Source organism: Hemitrygon akajei, chromosome 2, assembly GCF_048418815.1.
Source record: "Hemitrygon akajei chromosome 2, sHemAka1.3, whole genome shotgun sequence".
Classification (NCBI taxonomy): Eukaryota; Metazoa; Chordata; class Chondrichthyes; order Myliobatiformes; family Dasyatidae; genus Hemitrygon; species Hemitrygon akajei.
In genome coordinates this window covers 192,137,449-192,157,568 of record NC_133125.1, presented here as the reverse complement: position 1 = coordinate 192,157,568, position 20,120 = coordinate 192,137,449, and the positions used below count along the sequence as shown (strand labels likewise).

At 48.1% G+C, this 20,120-nt stretch overlaps 1 protein-coding gene across 1 annotated transcript in view; it reads left to right on the top strand.

Moving 5' to 3' along the window:
- Positions 1–772, top strand: part of LOC140719490 (zinc-binding protein A33-like) — a 29,225-nt gene extending 28,453 nt beyond the window's left edge. Inside the window, exon 6 of the mRNA XM_073034205.1 lies at positions 35–772. Within this exon, the coding sequence (XP_072890306.1) occupies positions 35–567 (533 nt within the window). The 3' untranslated portion in view covers positions 568–772. The remainder of the gene's footprint in view (positions 1–34) is intronic.
- Positions 773–20,120: the final 19,348 nt, after the last annotated feature.

Genomic DNA, 20,120 nt, shown 5'->3' with positions numbered 1-20,120 from the left:
CGGTGACTCTCTAATTCTCTGCTTCTCCCCACAGACTCTGTCACCCTGGATGTGGAAACGGCGAATCCGCTGCTCGAGGTGTCTGAGGATCGGAAGAGTGTGAGATGTACCGGGACCCGGAGGGATCTCCCTGACACCGGGAAGAGGTTCACATACTGGGCTTGTGTGCTGGGATCGGAGGGATTCACATCGGGGAGACATTACTGGGAGGTGGAGGTGACGGGGAATCGGAACTGGAGGCTGGGAGTCGCCGCAGAGTCTGTGGAGAGGAAGGGATGGGTCACACGGAGTCCGGAGACCGGATTCTGGACCATCACGCGGATTGATGACGTGCTGTGGGTTTACACCTCCCCTGAGTCCCGTCTCACTGCCGGTCCCATCCCCGGGAGGGTGGGAGTTTATCTCAGTTACGAATCCAGGACAGTTTCATTTTACAACGCGGAGACCAAGTCCCATCTCCACACCTTCACTGGGAATAAATTCACGGAGAAACTTTATCCTTACTTCGGGACTGCGAATAAAAACGAGTGGCTGAGAATCTGCTCCGGTTCCGCTCCGGGTCTGTAAATGGGTCGGGTCCCGGGACCGGCGTTAGGAGTAAGTCAGTGTAAATATAAATGTGCGGAGAGTGAAATAAACACGATTTGAGAATTATCGATCCATTAATTTTAACTCGTTCACCGCATCCGTCAACGGAACAGAAACACTGCGGATTCAGCAGCAGCCGCGGGCGGCGGGTCCTGAGCTCCCCGGCTCCCCCGGGTGCTAAATCCACCGGGACTGACAGGGTAACTGGGACAAGCGGGGGTGATGCTGACTGGGAGAGGGAGGTCAAGGTGAATCTTGGGGAGGCGGGTCACGTGACGGTAACAGGCTGGAGAATCTCAGCGTGCCAGGCAGCATCTATAGAGGGAAATGAATAATCAGCATTTTGGTTCCCGCCCCCTTCAATTGGGTGAGAAAAAAGGAGAGATGACCGGTGTGGAATGATGAAGAGAAGGGTGGGGTAAAAGCTGGCCGGTGGTGGGTGGATCCAGGTGAGGGGGTGATAGATGAGGGAAGGGTAGAGGGTGGAAATGTGTCAAAAGCTGGGAGGTGAGAGGTGGCAGTGACCAAGATGATGGAATCTGTTAGGGAGAGGAAGGTAGAGCCAGAATAAAGGGAAGGAGGTGGGGGAGTGGTTGGGGGATGGGCAGATGGGGAGGAGGGGGAAGAGAGAAGGTGATGGGGTCTGTCAATCAGGAGGACAGAGAGAAAAAGGAAAAGTGACAGAGTGGAGTAAATATGAGAGGTTTTAAAATTTGATGTTCATGCCGCTGGGTTGCAAGCTGCCCAGACAGAACGAGACAAGTAGAACCGGGATCCCAGTAGGAATCAGTTAGTTGGTTTTGAACCCATTTTTGTTCGAGGAAATGCAGGTAAAATGCATCAGTCCGAATCCGTGGAGTTCGTATTCCATGCCAATTCCCTCTCCTGGAGTCTCCACCTATCACCTGCCACCTTGTACATCTTCCTCACATTCCCAACCTTCTAACTCTGACTTCTCCCCTTCCTTTCCAATCCTGCTGAAGGGTTTCAGTCCGAAATGCTGACTGTATTCCTTTCCATAGATGCTGCATGGCCTGCTGACTTCCCCACACAAAATGCTGGAGGATCTCAGCAGTCCAGGCAGCATCTATGGAAAAAAGCACAGTCGCGGTTTCAGACCGAAACCCTTCAGCAGGACTGGAGAAATGAAAGCTGAGGAGCAGATTTAAAAGTTTGGGGGGAGAGGAGAATGAAACACCAGGTGATTGGTGAAACCTGCAGGGATGAAGTAAAGAGCTGGGAAGAGATTGATGAAAGAGACAGAAGGCCATGGAAGAAAGAAAAAGGGGGGGGGGAGGAGCGCCAGAGGGAGGCGATGGGTGGGCAAGGAGATCAGCTGGGGGAGTGAAAATGGTGAAGGAGGAAGGGTGGAGGGCATTACTGGAAGTTGGAGAAATCGATATTCATGCCATCAGTTTGGAGGCTACCCAGACAGAATATAAGGTGTTGTTCCTCCAACCCAAGTGTGGCCTCATCATGACAGTAGACGAGGCCATTGGTGCACATACCTGAATGGGAATGGGAAGTGGAATTAAAATGAGTGGCCACTGGGAGATACCGCTTGTTCTAGGGGACGGACGTAGGTGCTCGGTGAAGTGGTCTCCCAATCTACGTCGGGTCTCACAGATATACAGGAGGCCGCACTGGGAGCACAGAACACAGTAAATGACCCCAACAGAAGTGTCACCCATTTCAATTCCACTTCCAATTCCCATTCCATTACATCATCTCCCAGTGGCCACCCATTTGAATTGATAGAGAGATATATTAATTATCCAATAACTTCACCTGTTAATAGAATAGTAACCTTAATAAGGACAGTTTAAATTATTGTTAAGGAATTGATGTACAAACGTATATGGATGACACCACACAGAGTGTAGTAGCTTAAGTCGCTCATTTTTCAAGGACATTCGGTGACAGTAAATGTTGGTCCTGCGTTGAAGCGCACGTTCCGTACACAATAAATTCTTGCCCCTGTTGTCCCTGCCCACTAGAGTTGCCTCATTTTCTTTCCGCTCTTCCTGCAGTACCGGTTGCCACCAGAGGGTGGCGAGTCTGCGCCGTGAAACTGCGCAATCTCTGGACCGCTCGCCACCGCCCCCTGTGGTTAAAGGCGGCACTGAAATGAACTGAACTTCCAAACATCCATCATTCGATATTGAAAACTGTGTGCAGTATTGTCATTTCCAGTACACAAGTGTAAACGAGAACGAAATTATTGTTCGCTCCGGATCCGATGCAGCTGAGAAAACGCACAAAACATAAAGAACGATTGAGCAACGGCCAATCGGAAATCCGAAGCATGAGATGTTCAGTGACGTGAGGCTTCAGTCAGAGAAAGTGAAAAGCTGTAGGTAGATTTCTTTCCCTTCACAGTTTATTGATTGTTTTTCCTTTATATTTGTTCAGTTAGGATTGCTAGACAGGATAGTACAATGCTCCTCTTGGTATTTTGTGGGAAGGCAGGGAGAACTTTAGTGGCCCTGACAACTTCACCTGCAAGAAGTGCATCCAGCTGCAGCTTCTAGCAATCCACGGTAAGGAGTTGAACCTGGAACTGGATGAACACCGGGTCACTCAGGAGGTTGAGTGAGTGACAGATAGGACATACAGACAGGTAGGTACACCCAGGGTGTAGCATACAGGAAACTGGGTGACAGGAAGAGGGAAGGCGTTGAACAGCCAGTGCAAAGAACACCTGTGGCCATCTCCCTCAAGAGTATCACTGTGGCCATCCCCCTCAAGAGTATCACCATGACCATCTCCCTCAAGAGTAACACTGTGACCATCTCCCTCAACAGTATCATCATGACCATCTCCCTCAACAGTATCATCATGACCATCTCCCTCAAGAGTAACACTGTGACCATCTCCCTCAACAGTATCATCATGACCATCTCCCTCAACAGTATTACCGTACTGGGTCTGTTGTTTGTCACCTATGTCAGTGATCTGGATGATAATGTGGTTAAAAGGATTGGCTAATTTGCGGATGACACCAAGATTGTGTGTGTCATGGAAAACGAAGGCTATCATGGCTTGCAGCGGGATCTGGACTAGCTGGGAAACTGGACTGCAAAATGGAAAGTGGAATCTATTACAGACAAGTGTGATGTGTTGCACTTTGGTACGACCATCCAGGGTAGATCTTACACAGTGAACAGTCAGGCACAGAAGAGTGGGCAGACAAAGGGATCTGGGAATACAGGTCCCTAACTCATTGAAGTGGCCTCACAGGTCAATGGGATCATAACAAAAGCATTTAGCACATTGGCCTTCCTAAATCAAAGTACTGGGTACAGAAAACGGGATGTAATATTGAAGCTGTATAAGATGTCATTGGGGCCTAATTTGCAATATTGTGTACAGTTTAGGCCACCTAGAGACAGGAAATATGTAAATAAGTTTGAAAGACTAGAGAAAATTTACAAGGATGTTAAAACACAAAAATACAACTGCAGATGCTGTGGATCAAAGAATATGTACACAATGCTGGAAGAACTCAGCAGGTCAGGCAGCATCCGTGAGAAAAGAGTAGCCGAAGGGTCTCGGCCCGAAACGTTGGCTACTCTTTTCTCACGGATGCTGCCTGACCTGCTGAGTTCTTCCAGCATTGTGTACGTATTCTTACAAGGATGTTGCCACGACTGGAGGATTTGAGTTATAAAGTAAGATTGAATAGGTTAGGACTTTATTCCTTGGAACGTAGAGGATTGGGGGCAGATTTGATGGAGGTACATAAAATTCTGAGGGGTACAGATAGGGTAAATAGAAATAGGCTGTTTCCAGTGAGGTTGTGTGTGATTACCAGTTGACGTCATGGGTTAAGGGTGAAAGGTGAAAGGTTTCGGGGAACTGAGGGGAAACATTTTCACTCAAAGGATGGTGGGAGTGTTGAAGGAACTGCCAACACAAATGGTGCTTGCAAGCTCAATCTCAACGTTTAAGAGGTTTGGATGGGTACACGGACGGCTGAAGTATGGAGGGCTATGGACCAGGAGCAGGTCGATGGGTGAAGGCAGTTTAAATGGTTTGGTATAGTCTAGATGGGTCAAAGGGCCTGTTTCTGTGCTGTACTTTACTATGACTTTAATAATAATCATACTAAAACAAGACACAGTAAATACAGAGATTGTTGGTATGTCCATAAAGTGACTCAGACAGACAGACATACTTTATTGATCCCGAGGGAAATTGGGTTTCGTTACAGCCGCACCACCAAGAATAGTGAAGAAATATAGAAATATAAAACCATAAATAATTAAATAACAATAAGTTAATCATGGCAGGTGGAAAAAATAAGTCCAGGACCAGCCTATTGGCTCAGGGTGTTTGACACTCCGAGGGAGGAGTTGTAAAGTTTGATGGCCACAGGTAGGAATGACTTCCTGTGACCCTCAGTGTTACATCTCGGTGGAATGAGTCTCTGGCTGAATATACTCCTGTGCCTAACCAGTACATTATGGAGTGGATGGGAGTTGTTGTCCAAGATGGCATGCAGCTTGGACAGCATCCTCTTTTCAGACACCACCGTCAGGGAGTCCAGTTCCACCTCCACAACATCACTGGCCTTAGGAATGAGTCTGTTGATTCTGTTGGTGTCTGCTACCCTCAGCCTGCTGCCCCAGCACACAACAGCAAACATGATAGCACTGGGTACTCGTAGAACATCCTCAGCATTGTCCGGCAGACGTTAAAGGACCTCAGTCTCCTCAGGAAGTAGAGACAGCTCTGACATTTCTTGTAGACAGCCTCAGTGTTCTTTGACCAGTCCAGTTTATTGTCCATTTGTATCCCCAGGTATTTGTAATCCTCCACCATGTCCACACTGACCCTTTGGACGGAAATAGGGGTCACCGGTGCCTTAGCCCCACTCAGGTCCACCACCAGCTCCTTAGTCTTTTTCACATTAAGCTGCAGATGATTCTGCTCACACCATGTGACAAAGTTTCCCATCGTCGCCCTGTACTCAGCCCCATCTCCCTTGCTGATTCATCCAACTATGGCAGAGTCATCAGAAAACTTCTGAAGAGGGCAAGAGTCTGTGTTGTAGTTGAAGTCCGAGGTGTAGATGGTGAAGAGAAAGGGAGACAGGACAGTCCCCTGTGGAGCCCCAGTGCTGCTGACCACTCTGTCTGACACACGGTGTTGCAAGCGCATGTACTGTGGTCTGCTAGTCAGGTAATCAATAATCCATGACAGCAGGGAAGCATCCACCTGCATCACTGTCAGCTTCTCACCCAGCAGAGCAGGGCAGATGGTGTTGAATGCATGGTGTCAAAAAACATGACCCTCACAGTGCTCGCCGGCTTGTCCAGGTGGGCATAGACACGGTTCAGCAGGTAGACAATGGCATCCTCAACTCCTAGTCGGGGCTGGTAGGCGAACTGGAGGGGGTCTAAGTGTGGCCTAACCATAGGCTGGAGCTGCTCTAGAACAAGTCTCTCCAGGGTCTTCATGATGTGAGAGGTCAATGCCACTGGTCTGTAGTCATTGGAGCCACTGGGGCGCGGCGTCTTCGGTACAGGGACGAGGCAGGACATCTTCCACAGCACAGGAACCCTCTGGAGACTCAGGCTCAGGTTGAAGACATGGTGAAGTACTCCACATAGCTGGGGGGCACAGGCTTCGAGCACCCTGGGGCTGACACCATCCGGGCCTGCAGCCTTGCTTGGGTGGAGACATTTCAGCTGTCTTCTCACCAGTTTTGGTCCCCTAATCTGAGGAAAGACGTTCTTGCCATAGAGGGAGTACAAAGAAGGTTCACCAGATTGATTCCTGGGATGGCAGGACTTTCATATGAAGAAAGACTGGATCGACTCGGCTTATACTCACTGGAATTTAGAAGATTGAGGGGGGATCTTATTGAAATGTATAAAATTCTAAAGGGATTGGACAGGCTAGATGCAGGAAGAGTGTTCCCGATGTTGGGGAAGTCCAGAACGAGGGGTCACAGTTTAAGGATAAAGGGGAAGCCTTTTAGGACTGTGATGAGGAAAAACTTCTTCACACAGAGAGTGGTGAATCTGTGGAATTCCCTGCCACAGGAAACAGTTGAGGCCAGTTCATTGGCTATATTTAAGAGGAAGTTAGATATGGCCCTTGTGGCTAAAGGGATCAGGGGGTATGGAGAGAAAGCAGGTACAGGGTTCTGAGTTGGATGATCAGCCATGATCATACTGAATGGCGGTGCAGGCTCGAAGGGCCGAATGGCCTACTCCTGCACCTATTTTCTATGTTTCTATGTTCAGCTGTGAAGCCCACCGTGGTGGTTTCAGGTGGGGGAAGGGTGTAGTCATGAGTGCAGGGTGGGGGACTGTGAGGAGGGGTAGGAGGGGAGAGTGGGGTACGTGTTGGTTGGAGGCCGACAACAGATGAATCATGTGGGGGATGGGCAGGGGCCACAGTGTCAAATCTCTTGAAGAACAGGTTAAGTTCATTGGCCCTGTCCACACTGCCTTCAGCTCCTCTGTTGCTCCTCCTTGTAATTTCAAAATGGCTGTAATTCCAGAATGGAAATACAATCAATACCCAGAATCCACACTTATTTTCTCTGCTATCAAACCATTCAGGATTCCTTGCTGAATTTTCAGAGTCTGAGGATCAATTTCAACTGAAGCACAGCTGTGGTAACGATTCACTGGCACATTGTCTGAGGCGAGGGAAACTGGTCCAGGAGCCTGATGGCTGCAGGCCGTAGCCACGGGGTGAGTTATGAGAGGGAGAGTAAAAGTCTGGCTGAGTGGAGTCACAACAACACCTGTCATTCAATGTCAGTAAGAGGAAGGAGCTGGTTATTGACCAGGAGGAGAGGGTCAGCCACCTTATATTCCTCAATGTTATAATTTCAGAGCATCTGCCCTGGGCCTGGCATGTCATTGAAAATACGAAGAAAGCACGGCAGTGCCTTTACTTTTTTTTATTAAGTGCGATCGTGAACAACAGCCAGATCAGAAATGCTGATCAAGTCAACTAGTTCCCAAAGAGAACTCTGATAGGCCAATCAGATGGTTCACTGCTGCTCGGCGATTGAACATAAAAAATCATATGTACAATTAAGAAACATTAAAAAATAGTAGAAATACTGGAGTTATGGTGATCATGATGAAGTCTGCTGGAGACAGACATTTATACACATGCTGTCCTCCATAATTCAGAGAGATTGAAGGACAAGGTTGCAGAGTGACAAAACATGGCTGGAGCACTTGGAACTATCGGGAGAAAACAGCACCTGATCTTTCCGCACTGTTCTCCAGCAGTTTAAGGACTAAGTCCAGCCGGAACGTAACTCACAAGTGCTCTTCAAAGTCAGGTATTAACCCTACCTACCAACAACCAACAACTTAAAAGTTTGCATAGATTCAGCATGACATCTAATCGCATGACAAACTTCTGCACGTATGGCGAGAGTATGTTCAGTGGTTCCATTACGGCCTGGTATGGAAACGCCAAAGCCCATGGATAGAAAATCCTACAGAAGTCATGGATGCGGCCCAGTCCATCACGGGTAAATCCTTCAGGCAACATCTGCTGAGGGAAATGGACAAATGGACAATTTGGGCTCGATGCCCTTTGTGACGGGATCCTGAATTATCCCTTATGGACTGTGCCTTTAAAGAGAGAGAGAGAGAGAGAGAGAGAGAGAGAGAGAGAGAGAGAGAGAGAGAGAGAGAGAGAGAGAGAGAGGCGAAGACTGCTCACTGTTTGTTTGGGATTTCTACTAAGACACTAACTGCTGCTGTCAGCCTCTGGGTCGTCATGGTGACCCAGGGCGGCGTTATGTGACGAACAACTGATGTTCAGCATGCAGAGATAAATACAAAGTCAGCTGGTTGTTACACACATGGTTTTGGACACTGGATGAGCTTTGTTGTGCCCGCAGAAAATTGTTTTTTTTTTTGGAGGATCGATCGTGAGCATCGATCGGTGGCTCTCGCAGTGTGAAAAAGGGGTGACCAGTGAGAAGTTATTAGTGTGTCCAACCCTCGCCTGGGTTGATAACTCGCCCACAGTAAACGGTCTCCTTGTTATGGTCACATTCAGTGACTTTTAAAGGATTTCGGAGGACAACGGTGAATCGACGGCATCTGCTTACCTGAAGAAATAAACATCTCTCTCTCTCCAACACTACTCAAGTCAATCATCCGAACTGAACTCTACCTATCGTCGTAAGACTGTATCCAATTACCTCCTAAGCTCGAAGAAGCTTATTTTCACAATTAGAAATAATCATTGTTAACCTGGCTGATACATCTGAATTTATATTACTGTATTGCGTAGTTACTAATAAACGAGCTTTAGTGAATAGCAGTACCAGACTCCAAGGTCTCTTCCATTTATAAAGGAGATAAAGGAGCAGAGTTGAAGTGGGTGGCTTCTCATTCCCATCTAGATATGTCCATACATGGCCTCCTCTACTGCCATGATGAGGCCAAACTCAGGTTGGAGGAGCAACACCTCATCTACCGTCTGGGTAGCCTCCAGCCTGGTGGTATGAACATCGAATTCTCCAATTTCCGGTAATTCCCTCCCCCTCCCCTATCCCAGGTCCCTCCCTGCCTCTCTCCCCTTTCAACTTTCTGCTCCTCTATCTCTGCAGTTCTTTCATGCTTATCCCCCCCCCCCCCCCTTTATCTTTCCTCTGATTGGTTCTCCACCTGGCGCCTCTAGCCCTTCCCCCTCCACTATCTCTATTACTGGGCTTCGGCCCTCTCTTCTCCCCCATTCCTGATGAAGGGTCTCGGCCCGAAACGTTGGCTACTCTTTTCTCACGGATGCTGCCTGACCTGCTGAGTTCTTCCAGCGTTGTGTACGTATTCCTTGATCCGCAGCATCTGCAGTTGTATTTTTGTGTTTTGAGAGTCAACAGCATTTTGTTTCTGCTCCTCCTGCAGTACTGGTTTTCAGCAGCAGGTGGGGCCCTGCACCGTGAAACTGACGCTGTGAACCGATTGCCTGAACGGTTGCGCTCCCAAATACATTAAACATTTACACAAATAGAGAACATCAGAATTCCATACAGATCTTATTCTGCAGTTTACATAGGGATCGCTGTCTACGTAACTCGCTTGTGCACTTGTCCCCCACCACTGCTCTCCCTCCTGGCACTTAACCCTGCAAGCGGGACGATTGCGACACCCGCCCCTGCCCCTCTTCCCTCACCGCCATTCAGGACCAAGCAGTCACACTTCACCTGTGAGTGACACCTGTCAGAGGTTTTGCTGCCAGAGGTCACCCATATCAATTCCACCTCCCATTCCTATTCTGTCATCGTTGATGGCTTCAGCTACTGCCACGATGAGGCCACGCTTTGGTCAGAGCAACAATACCTCATATTCCGTCTGGATAGTCTCCAACCCGATGGCATGAACATTAATTTCCTTTTTCGCCTCCCTTCTCTTTTTCCATTCACCATTCTGGTTACCCTCTCAAACGTTCTCTTCTCCTCATTGCGCATCTCCTTCCCTTCATCCAAGGTGGGGTCGTGTGTCAGGGGAAAGCAGCTGGGATCAGGTGAATCTCTGGAGGAGTGGAAAGGGTGTAGGAGAAGAGTGAAGAGGGAAAATCAGAAGGACATAAAGGGGACACGAGATAGCTTTAGCTGGTAAGATAATGGAGATTCCAAAAGGACTCCATTAGCTTGTGGAAAACAGAAGGGTAACTGGTGAGGGAATATGCCCCTTGAAGGATCAGTGTGGTCATCTGTGTGTGGAGACACAGCAGATGGGTGAGGTCTGGAATAAATACTTCTCATCTGTATTTACTGTGGAGAAGGTGATGGAAGTTTGGAAATTCAAGGAGGAGAATTGTAATGTTTTGAAACAGACCGACACCACAAAGGAGCCTGGCCAGCTATTTCTGATGTTCTTCAGAGCAGTGAACAGACTGAACCGAGGGGGCATGGAAGGGGTCAAAGAATATATAGAGGTGTAGAACCAAAGGGTGGTCCCAAGTAAACAGATGTTTGGCAAGTGAGCGGCTTTAAAACTGAATTTAGTTTAGTTTTTATTTCGATTTCAATTTGATTTTTTTTCCCCTTTTTCCTATGTTGGGTATCAAGGGTGTGAGAGGTCAATTATATTGGTTCTGTTTATAGCTTTTTTCGTATGTTAATTGCCAACAATGTAATCCCACTCCCTTTATACTACTATGAACATTATGTATTTACTTCTGAAAAACTTAATAAAAAGATTGAAAAAGAAAGAAAAGAAAGAAAACTGAGTTTGTAAAGGTTCAGGATCAGCCTGTCCTTGTTAGAGTGAATGGTGGGACTGGAGGGATGAGGGAACCCTGGCTGACGAGGGTTACTGTGGCTCTGGTTCAGATGGAGTCGTAATTCAGGTGAAACCAGCTGGGTCCTTGCGGAGTAGAAGAGGTGTAGGAAAACACTGAAGCAAAAGGGACATGAGATAGCTTTAGCAGGTCAGATAAAGGTGATTGCAAAAAGATTCTGTCTGTGGAAAACAAAAGGGTAACTGGTGAGGGAAAATGTCCCTTGAGTGATCAGTTAGTCATCTGTGTGTGGAGACACAGCAGATGGGTGAGTCTGAAATAAATACTTCTCATCTGTATTTACTGTGGAGAAGGTGATGGAAGCTGGGGAATTCAGAGAGGAGAACACAAAAGTCCTGTAACATTAGAAAGGAGACTGCTTAGCTTAAACACATAAAGCTGAATGAATCCCAGGGTCTGACCCAGTGCATCCTCTGTCATGGTGGGAATCCAGGGAAGAAATTGCTGGGTCCCTTGCTGTGATATTTCAAACGCTGAACACAGAACAGTACAGCACAGGAACAGGCCATTCTGCCCACGCTGTCTATGCTGACCATGATGTAATCAAAGTTGCCTAAAAATGATCCATACCCTCCATTCCCTGTCTGTTCATTTCCCTGTTTAAATGCCTGTTGAACATCATGGTAGTGTCTGCTTTCACCCCTCCCCATGCCAGCCGCACTTTCCAGGAAGATTCCACTCATTGTGTCCAAAAACATTCCTTGAACATCCTGGTTCAACTTTGACCCTCTTACTTTAAAGTTTTACCTTTCATGGGAGATTACACTGACTGAGACTGTCTCATAATTAGAAGAATAAGAGGTGGTCTCACTGGCACAGACACAGTCTCACTGGGTATTGACAGGGTAGAGGCAGGAATGATGGGGTGTGGAACCAGGGGTCACAGACTCACAATCAGAAGTTGCTTCAGCAGGACTGAGATAAGGACCAATATCTGGATGGGGAGATTTGCTAATGCTATTGGGGAGGGTTTAAACTAGATTTACTGGGGGTGGGAACTGAAGTGAAGAGGCAGAGGATGGGGAGGTTGGAGCACACGTAGAGACAGCTTGTAGGGAGTTTGTGAAGAGAGGCTGTACTTGATCTGGATTGGGAAGAGAGCCTGGTCAGATGTCCGATCTCTTTGTGGGAGAGCATTTTGGAGGTGGTGACCACAACTCTATCCCCTTCACCATTGCGCTGGAGAGGGATAGGAGCCGACATTTTGGGCAAACATTTAATTGGGGTAGGGGAAAATATGATGTTATTAGGCAGAACTTGGGAGCATAAACTGGGAGCAGATATTCTCAGGGAAATGAACGGCAGAGATGTGGTAAATGTTCAGGGAACATTTGCATGGCATTCTGCATAGGTATGTTCCATTGAGGCAGGGTAAGGATGGTAGAGTTAAAGAACCATGGTGCACAAAGGATACAGAAAATCTAGTTAAGAAGGAAAGAAAAGCTTACGAAAGGTTCAAGAAACTATGTACTGTTTGAGCTCTAGAAAATTACAAATTTGCTAGGAAGGAGTTTAAGAATGGAATTAGGAGAGCCAGAAGGGGCCACGAGAAGGCCTTGGTGAGCAGGATTAAGGAAACCCCCAAGGCATTCTACAAGTATGTGAAGAGCAAGAGTATGAGCGATGTGAGAATAGGACTAATCAGATGCAATAGTGGAAACGTGTGCATGGAGTCGGAGAAGTTAGCAGAGGTATTAATGAATACTTTGCTTCTATATTCACCAGGGAAAAAGACCTTGACAATTGTGGGGATTACTTACAGTGGACTGAAATACTTGAGCATATAGACATTAAGGAAGAGGATGTGCTGGAGCTTTTGAAAAGCATTAAGTTAGATAAGTCACCAGGACCGGATGAGATATACCCCAGGCTACTGTGGGAAGCGAGAAAAGAGATTGCTGAGCCTCTAGCAATGATGTTTGTGTCATCAATTGGGATGGGAGAAGTACCGGAGGATTGGAGGGTTGCAAATGTTGTTCCCTTGTTCAAGAAAGGGTGCAGAGCTCACCCAGAAAATTATAGACCAGTGAGTCTGACTTCAGTGCTGGGACAGTTGTTGAGGAAGATCCTGAGAGGCAGGGCTTATGAGCATTTGGAGAGACATAACCTGATTAGAGATAGTCAGCATGGGTTTGTCAAGGGGAGATCATGCCTTACGAGCCTGACTGAATTATTTGAGGAAGTAACAAAGCACATTGATGAAGGTAGAGCAGTGGATGTAGTGTATATGGATTTCATTAAGGCATTTGATAAGCTTCCCCATGCAAGGCTTATTGAGAAAGTAAGGAGGCATGGGATCCAAGGGGCCATTGCTTTGTGGATCCAGAATTGGCTTGCCCACAGAAAGCTAAGGGTGGTTGCAGATGGTTCGTATTCTGCAGGCAGGTCGGTGACCAGTGGTGTTCCACAGGAATCTGTTCTGGGCCCCTCCTCTTTGTGAGTTTTATAAATGACCTGGATGAAGAAGTAGAAAGGTGGGTTAGTAAGTTTGCTGATGACACAAAGGTTGCGGATGTTGTGGATAATGTGGAGGGTTGTCAGAGGTTACAGCGGGACATTGACAGGATGCAGGACTGGGCTGAGAAGTGGCAGATGGCTTCAGCCCAGATAAGAGTGAAGTGGTTCATTTTGGTAGGGCAAATTTGAAGACACAATATAATATTAATGGTAAGACCCTTGGAAGTGTGGTGGATCTGAGAGATCTTGGAGTCCATGTCCACAGGACACTCAGAGCTGCTGAGCAGGGTTACAGTACTGTTAAGAAGGCATATGGTGTGTTGGCATTCATTAACCGAGGGATTGAGTTCAAGAGCCATGAGGTAATGTTACAGCTGTATAAGATCTTGGTCAGACCCCCTTGCAATACTGTGTTCATTTGTGTACAGAAAGGATGTGGATATGACAGAGATAGTGCAGGGGAGATTTACAAGGATGTTGTCTGGATTGGAGGGCATCTAATGTGAATAGACTGAGTGAACTTGGCCTTTTCTCCTTGGAGCGATGGAGGATGAGAGGTGACATGATAGAGGTGTATACGATGATGAGGGGCATTGATCGTATGGTAGTCAGAGGTTTTTATCCCAAGGCTTTAATGATTAACACGAGGGGGCATAGTTTTAAGGTGCTTGTAAATAAGTGGCGAGTGGATGTCCGGGGCCTGTAATGAGCTGCATTTCTATGTTCTATGTTCTATGCCAAATTTCTTTGGCCTACTAAGGAGGAACAGGGACTGGCCGTTTTCCTTGTACCGCAAATAGCTTCCACTGATTTAACCCAGTTACTATTGTTCTCTCAACCTTCCTGTTCTGTTCACCATCTCTGGAGATAGAAATCTGGTGTATTTGACGCTCCGAATTACTGTCAGTCACCGCAAGGGGGCGATGAGAGATCGTCTGCCCATTGTTGTCACGTGGGATTCAGCCCGACAACTGTGCGACCAGGAGGAGTCACTGTTGACGAGTCTGACTGTGTTTGGGGATGGTGAGGTGAGGTGGGGTGGGGTTTGGGGATGGTGAGGTGAGGTGAGGTGAGGTGAGGTGGGGTGGGGTGGGGGGCGGGGGTTGGGGATGGTGGGGATGGTGTGGTGGGGTGGGGGGGTGTTTACACTGCAGGAAGTCGGCAACAGAGAAGCGCCTTCGGTAAGTCAAGACTCTCAGTAAGAATGTACTGAGATGCGTTTCCGAAACTGAGATAACACTGACAACGGCGGACGTACAACACACAGGACAATTATAAATTGGGACAACTTGAAATTTCTCAGGGTTAATATTTTGCATGATCTTTTCCAGGCCCAGCACGTAAATACAATTACAAAGAAATCACAGCAGGGCCTCTACATTCTGAAGAATTTGCAGAGATCCAGCAGGATATCAAAAACTTTAACAAAGTTCTGTGAACGTGTAGTGGAGAGTATATTGACTGGCTGCATCACAGCCTGGTATGGAAATGCAAATGCCCTTGAATGGAGAGACGAACAAAGAGTAGTGGATCCAGCCCATTCCATCGTGAGTGAAGCCCTCCACTCCATTGAGCCCATCCACATGAAACACGGTCACAGGAAATCAGCTTTCATCATCAGGGACCCCCCAACACCGTGGGCATGCACTTCTCTCACTGCTGCCATGAGGATGAAGGTACATGAGCCTCAGGGTGAGCACCACCAGGTTCAAGAGCAGTTACTACCCCTCAGCCACCAGGCTCCTGAACAAAAGGGGGTAATCATAGTGCCCCATCACTGAATCGTTCCCATTACCTAAGGACTCCCTTGGAAGTAGGATTCATCTCATGTTCTTGATAATTATTCATTATTATTTATTCTTGCTTTTTGTATTTGCGGTTTGTTGTGGTTTGCACACTGGTTAAACGGCCAGGTTCGTGCGGTGTCTCATTGATTCTGTTATCATTCTGTTGATTTATTGAGTAAGAAAGTGAACACCGGTATATGTATATGGTATATGGTGAGGTATATGTACTTTGATAATGTTTGCTTTGAACTTTGAACTGCCAGTCACCTCCCTCTGGTCCCCTCCCTCCTTCCTTTTCTACTATAGTCCTCTGTCCACTCCTTCTTCAGTCCCCTAACTCCTCCATCTATCACCCCCGGCTTCATAATTCACTCCCTCCCCTTTCCCGCACACACACCCACCTTTCCTCTCACTTTGCCTCACCTATCATCTGAAGCTTGTACTCCCCTCCCCCTCCCCACCTTATTCTGGCTTCTCCCTCCTTTCCAGTCGATGGAGTCTCGCCCCGAAACATCGACTGTTTATTCCCCTCCACTGGTGTTGCCTGACCTGCAATCGTCCAGCTACACTTACATCCCCTGTGATGAAACGCTTTGAGAGGTTGAACTACCTCAACTCCTGCCCGAGCAGCGGCTACTGACCAGTTTGCCCACTGTCGTAACAGATCCACAGCAGACGCCATTTCATTGACTCTTCACTCGACCATGGAACATCCGGACTGTGAGGATGCAGACATCAGGATTCTCTCCGCTCAACATTAACAACCTCCCAAAACTAATCAATAATCTCCAAGATCTCGGCCTTCATACCTCCTTGTGCAACTGGATCCTCGATTCCCTCACTCTCAGACCTCAGTCAGTTGTGATTGACAACATCTCCTCCACAAGCACAGCGACTCGAGGCTTTGTGCCGATCTCACTGCTCTGCCCGCTTCAGGACTCTGAGGGTAAACACGGCTCCAACGTCGTATTGGAGTTTGCTGACTATTGTTGGCGGAATCCAAGGTGGAGACAAATCGGCAAAGAGTAGGGGGGTTGAAAATCAGGCTGTTTGGTGCCACAACAATAACCTCTCACTCAATGTCAGCAGAACCAGGCCGACTGTCGTCTGGAGGAATGAATAACCGGAGGTCCGTGAGGTAGACCTCATCAGGGAATCGGAGGTGGAAGGGGTGAATACCTTTAAATTCCTTGGGGTTCTGGTTTCAGGGGATTTGTTCCGGGTCCAGCACAGAAGTGCCATTACAAAGAAGACACGGCATTGCCTCTGCTGAATAGTACTGAGTTTGCGCAGATTCGACATGCCGTCTAAAACTTTGACAAACTTCTACAGATACACAGTGGGGATTATCCTGGGTGTTGCCATCACGGCCTGGTATGGAAACACAAATGCCCGGAGTGAACACAGCCCAGACTGTCGCAGGAAAAGCCTTCCTCAGCGCTGAGCGAATCTGACAAGGAGCGCTGCCACAAGAAAGCAACATCCATAACGATGGCCGCGTTCTCTTCTCGCTGCTGCCATTGGGAGCCGAACGTCCCACAACAACAGTATCAGGAACAGCTGTGGAGAGAACGGTCAGAAGATTATCTCAGTAACGAGTCCGGGACAGTTTCATACAACGCGGAGACCACGTCCCACAACAACAGTATCAGGAACAGCTGTGGAGAGAACGGTCAGAAGATTATCTCAGTAACAAGTCCGGGACAGTTTCATACAACGCGGAGACCACGTCCCACAACAACAGTATCAGGAACAGCTGTGGAGAGAACGGTCAGAAGATTATCTCAGTAACGAGTCCGGGACAGTTTCATATAACGCGGAGACCACGTCCCACAACAACAGTATCAGGAACAGCTGTGGAGAGAACGGTCAGAAGATTATCTCAGTAACGAGTCCGGGACAGTTTCATACAACGCGGAGACCACGTCCCACAACAACAGTATCAGGAACAGCTGTGGAGAGAACGGTCAGAAGATTATCTCAGTAACGAGTCCGGGACAGTTTCATACAACGCGGAGACCACGTCCCACAACAACAGTATCAGGAACAGCTGCAGAGAGAACGGTCAGAAGATTATCTCAGTAACGAGTCCGGGACAGTTTCATACAACGCGGAGACCACGTCCCATCTCCATATCTTCACTGGAAATAAATTCACGGGGAAACTTTATCATTTCTTCTGGACTTGGCATAAAAACCAGTGGCTGAGTAGCTCTAGTTCTGCTCCAGGTCTGTAAACGGATCGGGTCCCGCGACCGGGGTCAGGAGTAACTCTGTGTCAATATAAGTGTGTAGAGAGGGAGAAATAAACACAGATTATAGGTGCATTAATTTTAACGTGTTCACTGCGTCCACGAACGGAACAGAAATACTGTGTATTCGGTTGCAACCACGGGCTACAGGTCCTGAGCTCCCCGGGTCCTAACGGCCAGTTACAGTGTGACAGGTTAAGTTGGACAAGCGGTGGTGGTGCTGACTGGGAGAGGTCAAGGTTAATGTGAGGGAATGGACAGGCAACGCTGGAAACACACAAAAGCGCCGCAGATTCTCAGCGAGACAGACAGGACGGGAATGCGAAATGAACAGTTGCCATTTCGGCTCGACACCCTTCATCTCGGCTGAAAGAAAGAGGGGAGATGGTCAGTACAGAGAGGTGGGGTAAGAGCTGGCAGCTGATCCAGGTGAGGGAGGGGTGGAGTTTGTAAATGTGTCAGAAGCCGGGAGGTGAGAGGTGGCTGTGACAAAGATGATGGAATCTGGTCGGAGAGGAAGGTGGAGCCTGGAATAAAGGGAGGGAGGTGGGAGGAGCGTGTGGGGGATGGGCAGAGAGGGTGGGCGAGGATGATGGGGGCTGATGGATCACGAAGAGAGAAAACCAAAAGGACAAGTGACAGAGCGGGAGCAACTACCGGAAGTCAGAGAATTCAGTTTTGATGCCGGCAGGTTTCAGGCTGCCCCGGCGGAACGTGAGGAGCGGTTCCTCTAATTGATGAGTCAAGTGGAGGCGGGTTCACAACGGGTGCCCACGTGGAATTAGTTATTCTGTTTTCGACTCGTTTTATCCCCAGGAAATGCAGGAACAACAATAACAGGTCAGTCAGGATCCACGGAGAGAGAAACGGAGTTTGCATTCCACGTCCATGACATCTTCATTCAAACGCTGCCTGATTCAAGTATGCCCTGTCTATTTTTAGTTTTCCGAGCATCTGATTCAAATAAACAAACAAGCAAACAACAACAAATGGATCTGAAAGACGAGAGTCTGCAGACGCTGGAAATCCCGAGCAACACAAAATGCTGGAGGAACTCAGCGGGAACGGCTGCATTTATGGAGGGAATAAACAGATGATGTTCCCCTTCATCGGGACTGGGAAGGAAGGGGAATAAAGTCGGAATAAGGCGGGGGAGGGTAAGGAGTACAAATGACATGTGATAGATGAGACCAGGTGAGTCCGGGGGGAGGGGGGGGGTTTGGGGGAGGGAGCATGAAGGCGGAAGAGAATCTGATGGGGTTTTTTTCCGGCTTTTCCTGCAGTACCGGTTTCCAGCAGTAGGTGGACAGCTCACTATCCCCATCCGCTGGTTGAAAGCGGTACAGCCATGAACTGAACGTCCAAACATTTGTCAGCTGGATTGGCGGAATCCTGAGTTCAGAGCATTAACAACGATGTCTGAGGTTCAGGGTCACTCGGTGGTGTTACCCCTTTCCTCTCTTACCCCACTCCTTGTAATCCTCATCCTCAGTCCTTTCCACTCACTCACTCACTCTCTAGCCCTGTCAAACTCACTGGGCGACAAAAGACCTCCCTACAGGTATCAAAGGTCACACGCTGTTCTCAGTGTGGGTTCCTTTCTGCCCCTCCTTCACTCAGTGTTCCATTGCCCCTTTTGCCCCATCCATCACTCAGCCTCGCTCACACGATCATTTGGGACAGTTGTGTCACCCAAGCAAGGATTGTGTCACCCACCTGGGTGGGAAGGAGAGCCCAACGCAGGGGTCACAGGCAGGTAGCACGTAGCAAACAGGGTGCAGTAAACGGAGGGGTGGGGAAGTGTTGGAGGCATGAGGTCTGAGGAAGGGTGCACAGAAGATAAGGGGCAGGGGAAATCCCAAGGGAGAGGACAAGAGGGATCAAAGTTGAGGGAGGTTCAGATGAAACTGGTTGGAAGTGTAAATAAAGATGAGGCTGTGGATAAAGGTAAATGTTCGTAAGTGAGAGGCAGAGAGAGAGAGAGCCTGAGACATCATCTCTGCTTTCCAGGTAGATACAGGCTCAGCACTGGTCCAATTTTCCCAAAACAATTTTAAACAAATAGAAAGATACTCACCGGGGCAAAGTGACACATTAACCACTTGGTCCCAGCCTCACTTACTGGGAGGCAGTCATCTGCACTCTCTTCTCTAGTTGAACTATCTACATACATCTTGTCAAAACATTATTCCGTCTGGGTAGCCGCCAACCTGATGGCATGAACATCAATTGCTCAAACTTCTGGTAATGGCCACACCCTCACCATTCCCCATTCCCATTTTGCTCTCTCACCTTGTCTCCTTTCCTGCCCATCACCTCCCTCTGGTGCTCCTCCACCTTCCCTTTCTTCCATGGCCTCCTGTCCTCTATCAGACTCTCCCATCTCCAGCCCTTTATCGATTTCACCAATCTCTTTCCCAGCTCTTTACTTCACCACTCCCCCTCTCCTGGTTTCAATGATCACCTACAAACTTGTATTTCTTCTTTCCCTCCCCTCACCTTCTCACTCTGACTTCTCATCTTTTTTTCTCCAGTCCTGACGAAGATCTGATTTTCTCTTGCTTGAAGCTTTGGTGAGGTCCCTTTTGGAGAGTTGTGGAGACACAAGAGGTTGCAGAGACAGGGCTTTGATGCAGAATCTCAGCCTTAAACGTCGACTATCACTTTTCCTGTAGAGATGCTACCCGACCTGCTGAGTTCCTCTGTCGGCTTCTTTTTGTCTTTGGATACCGAGTATTTTT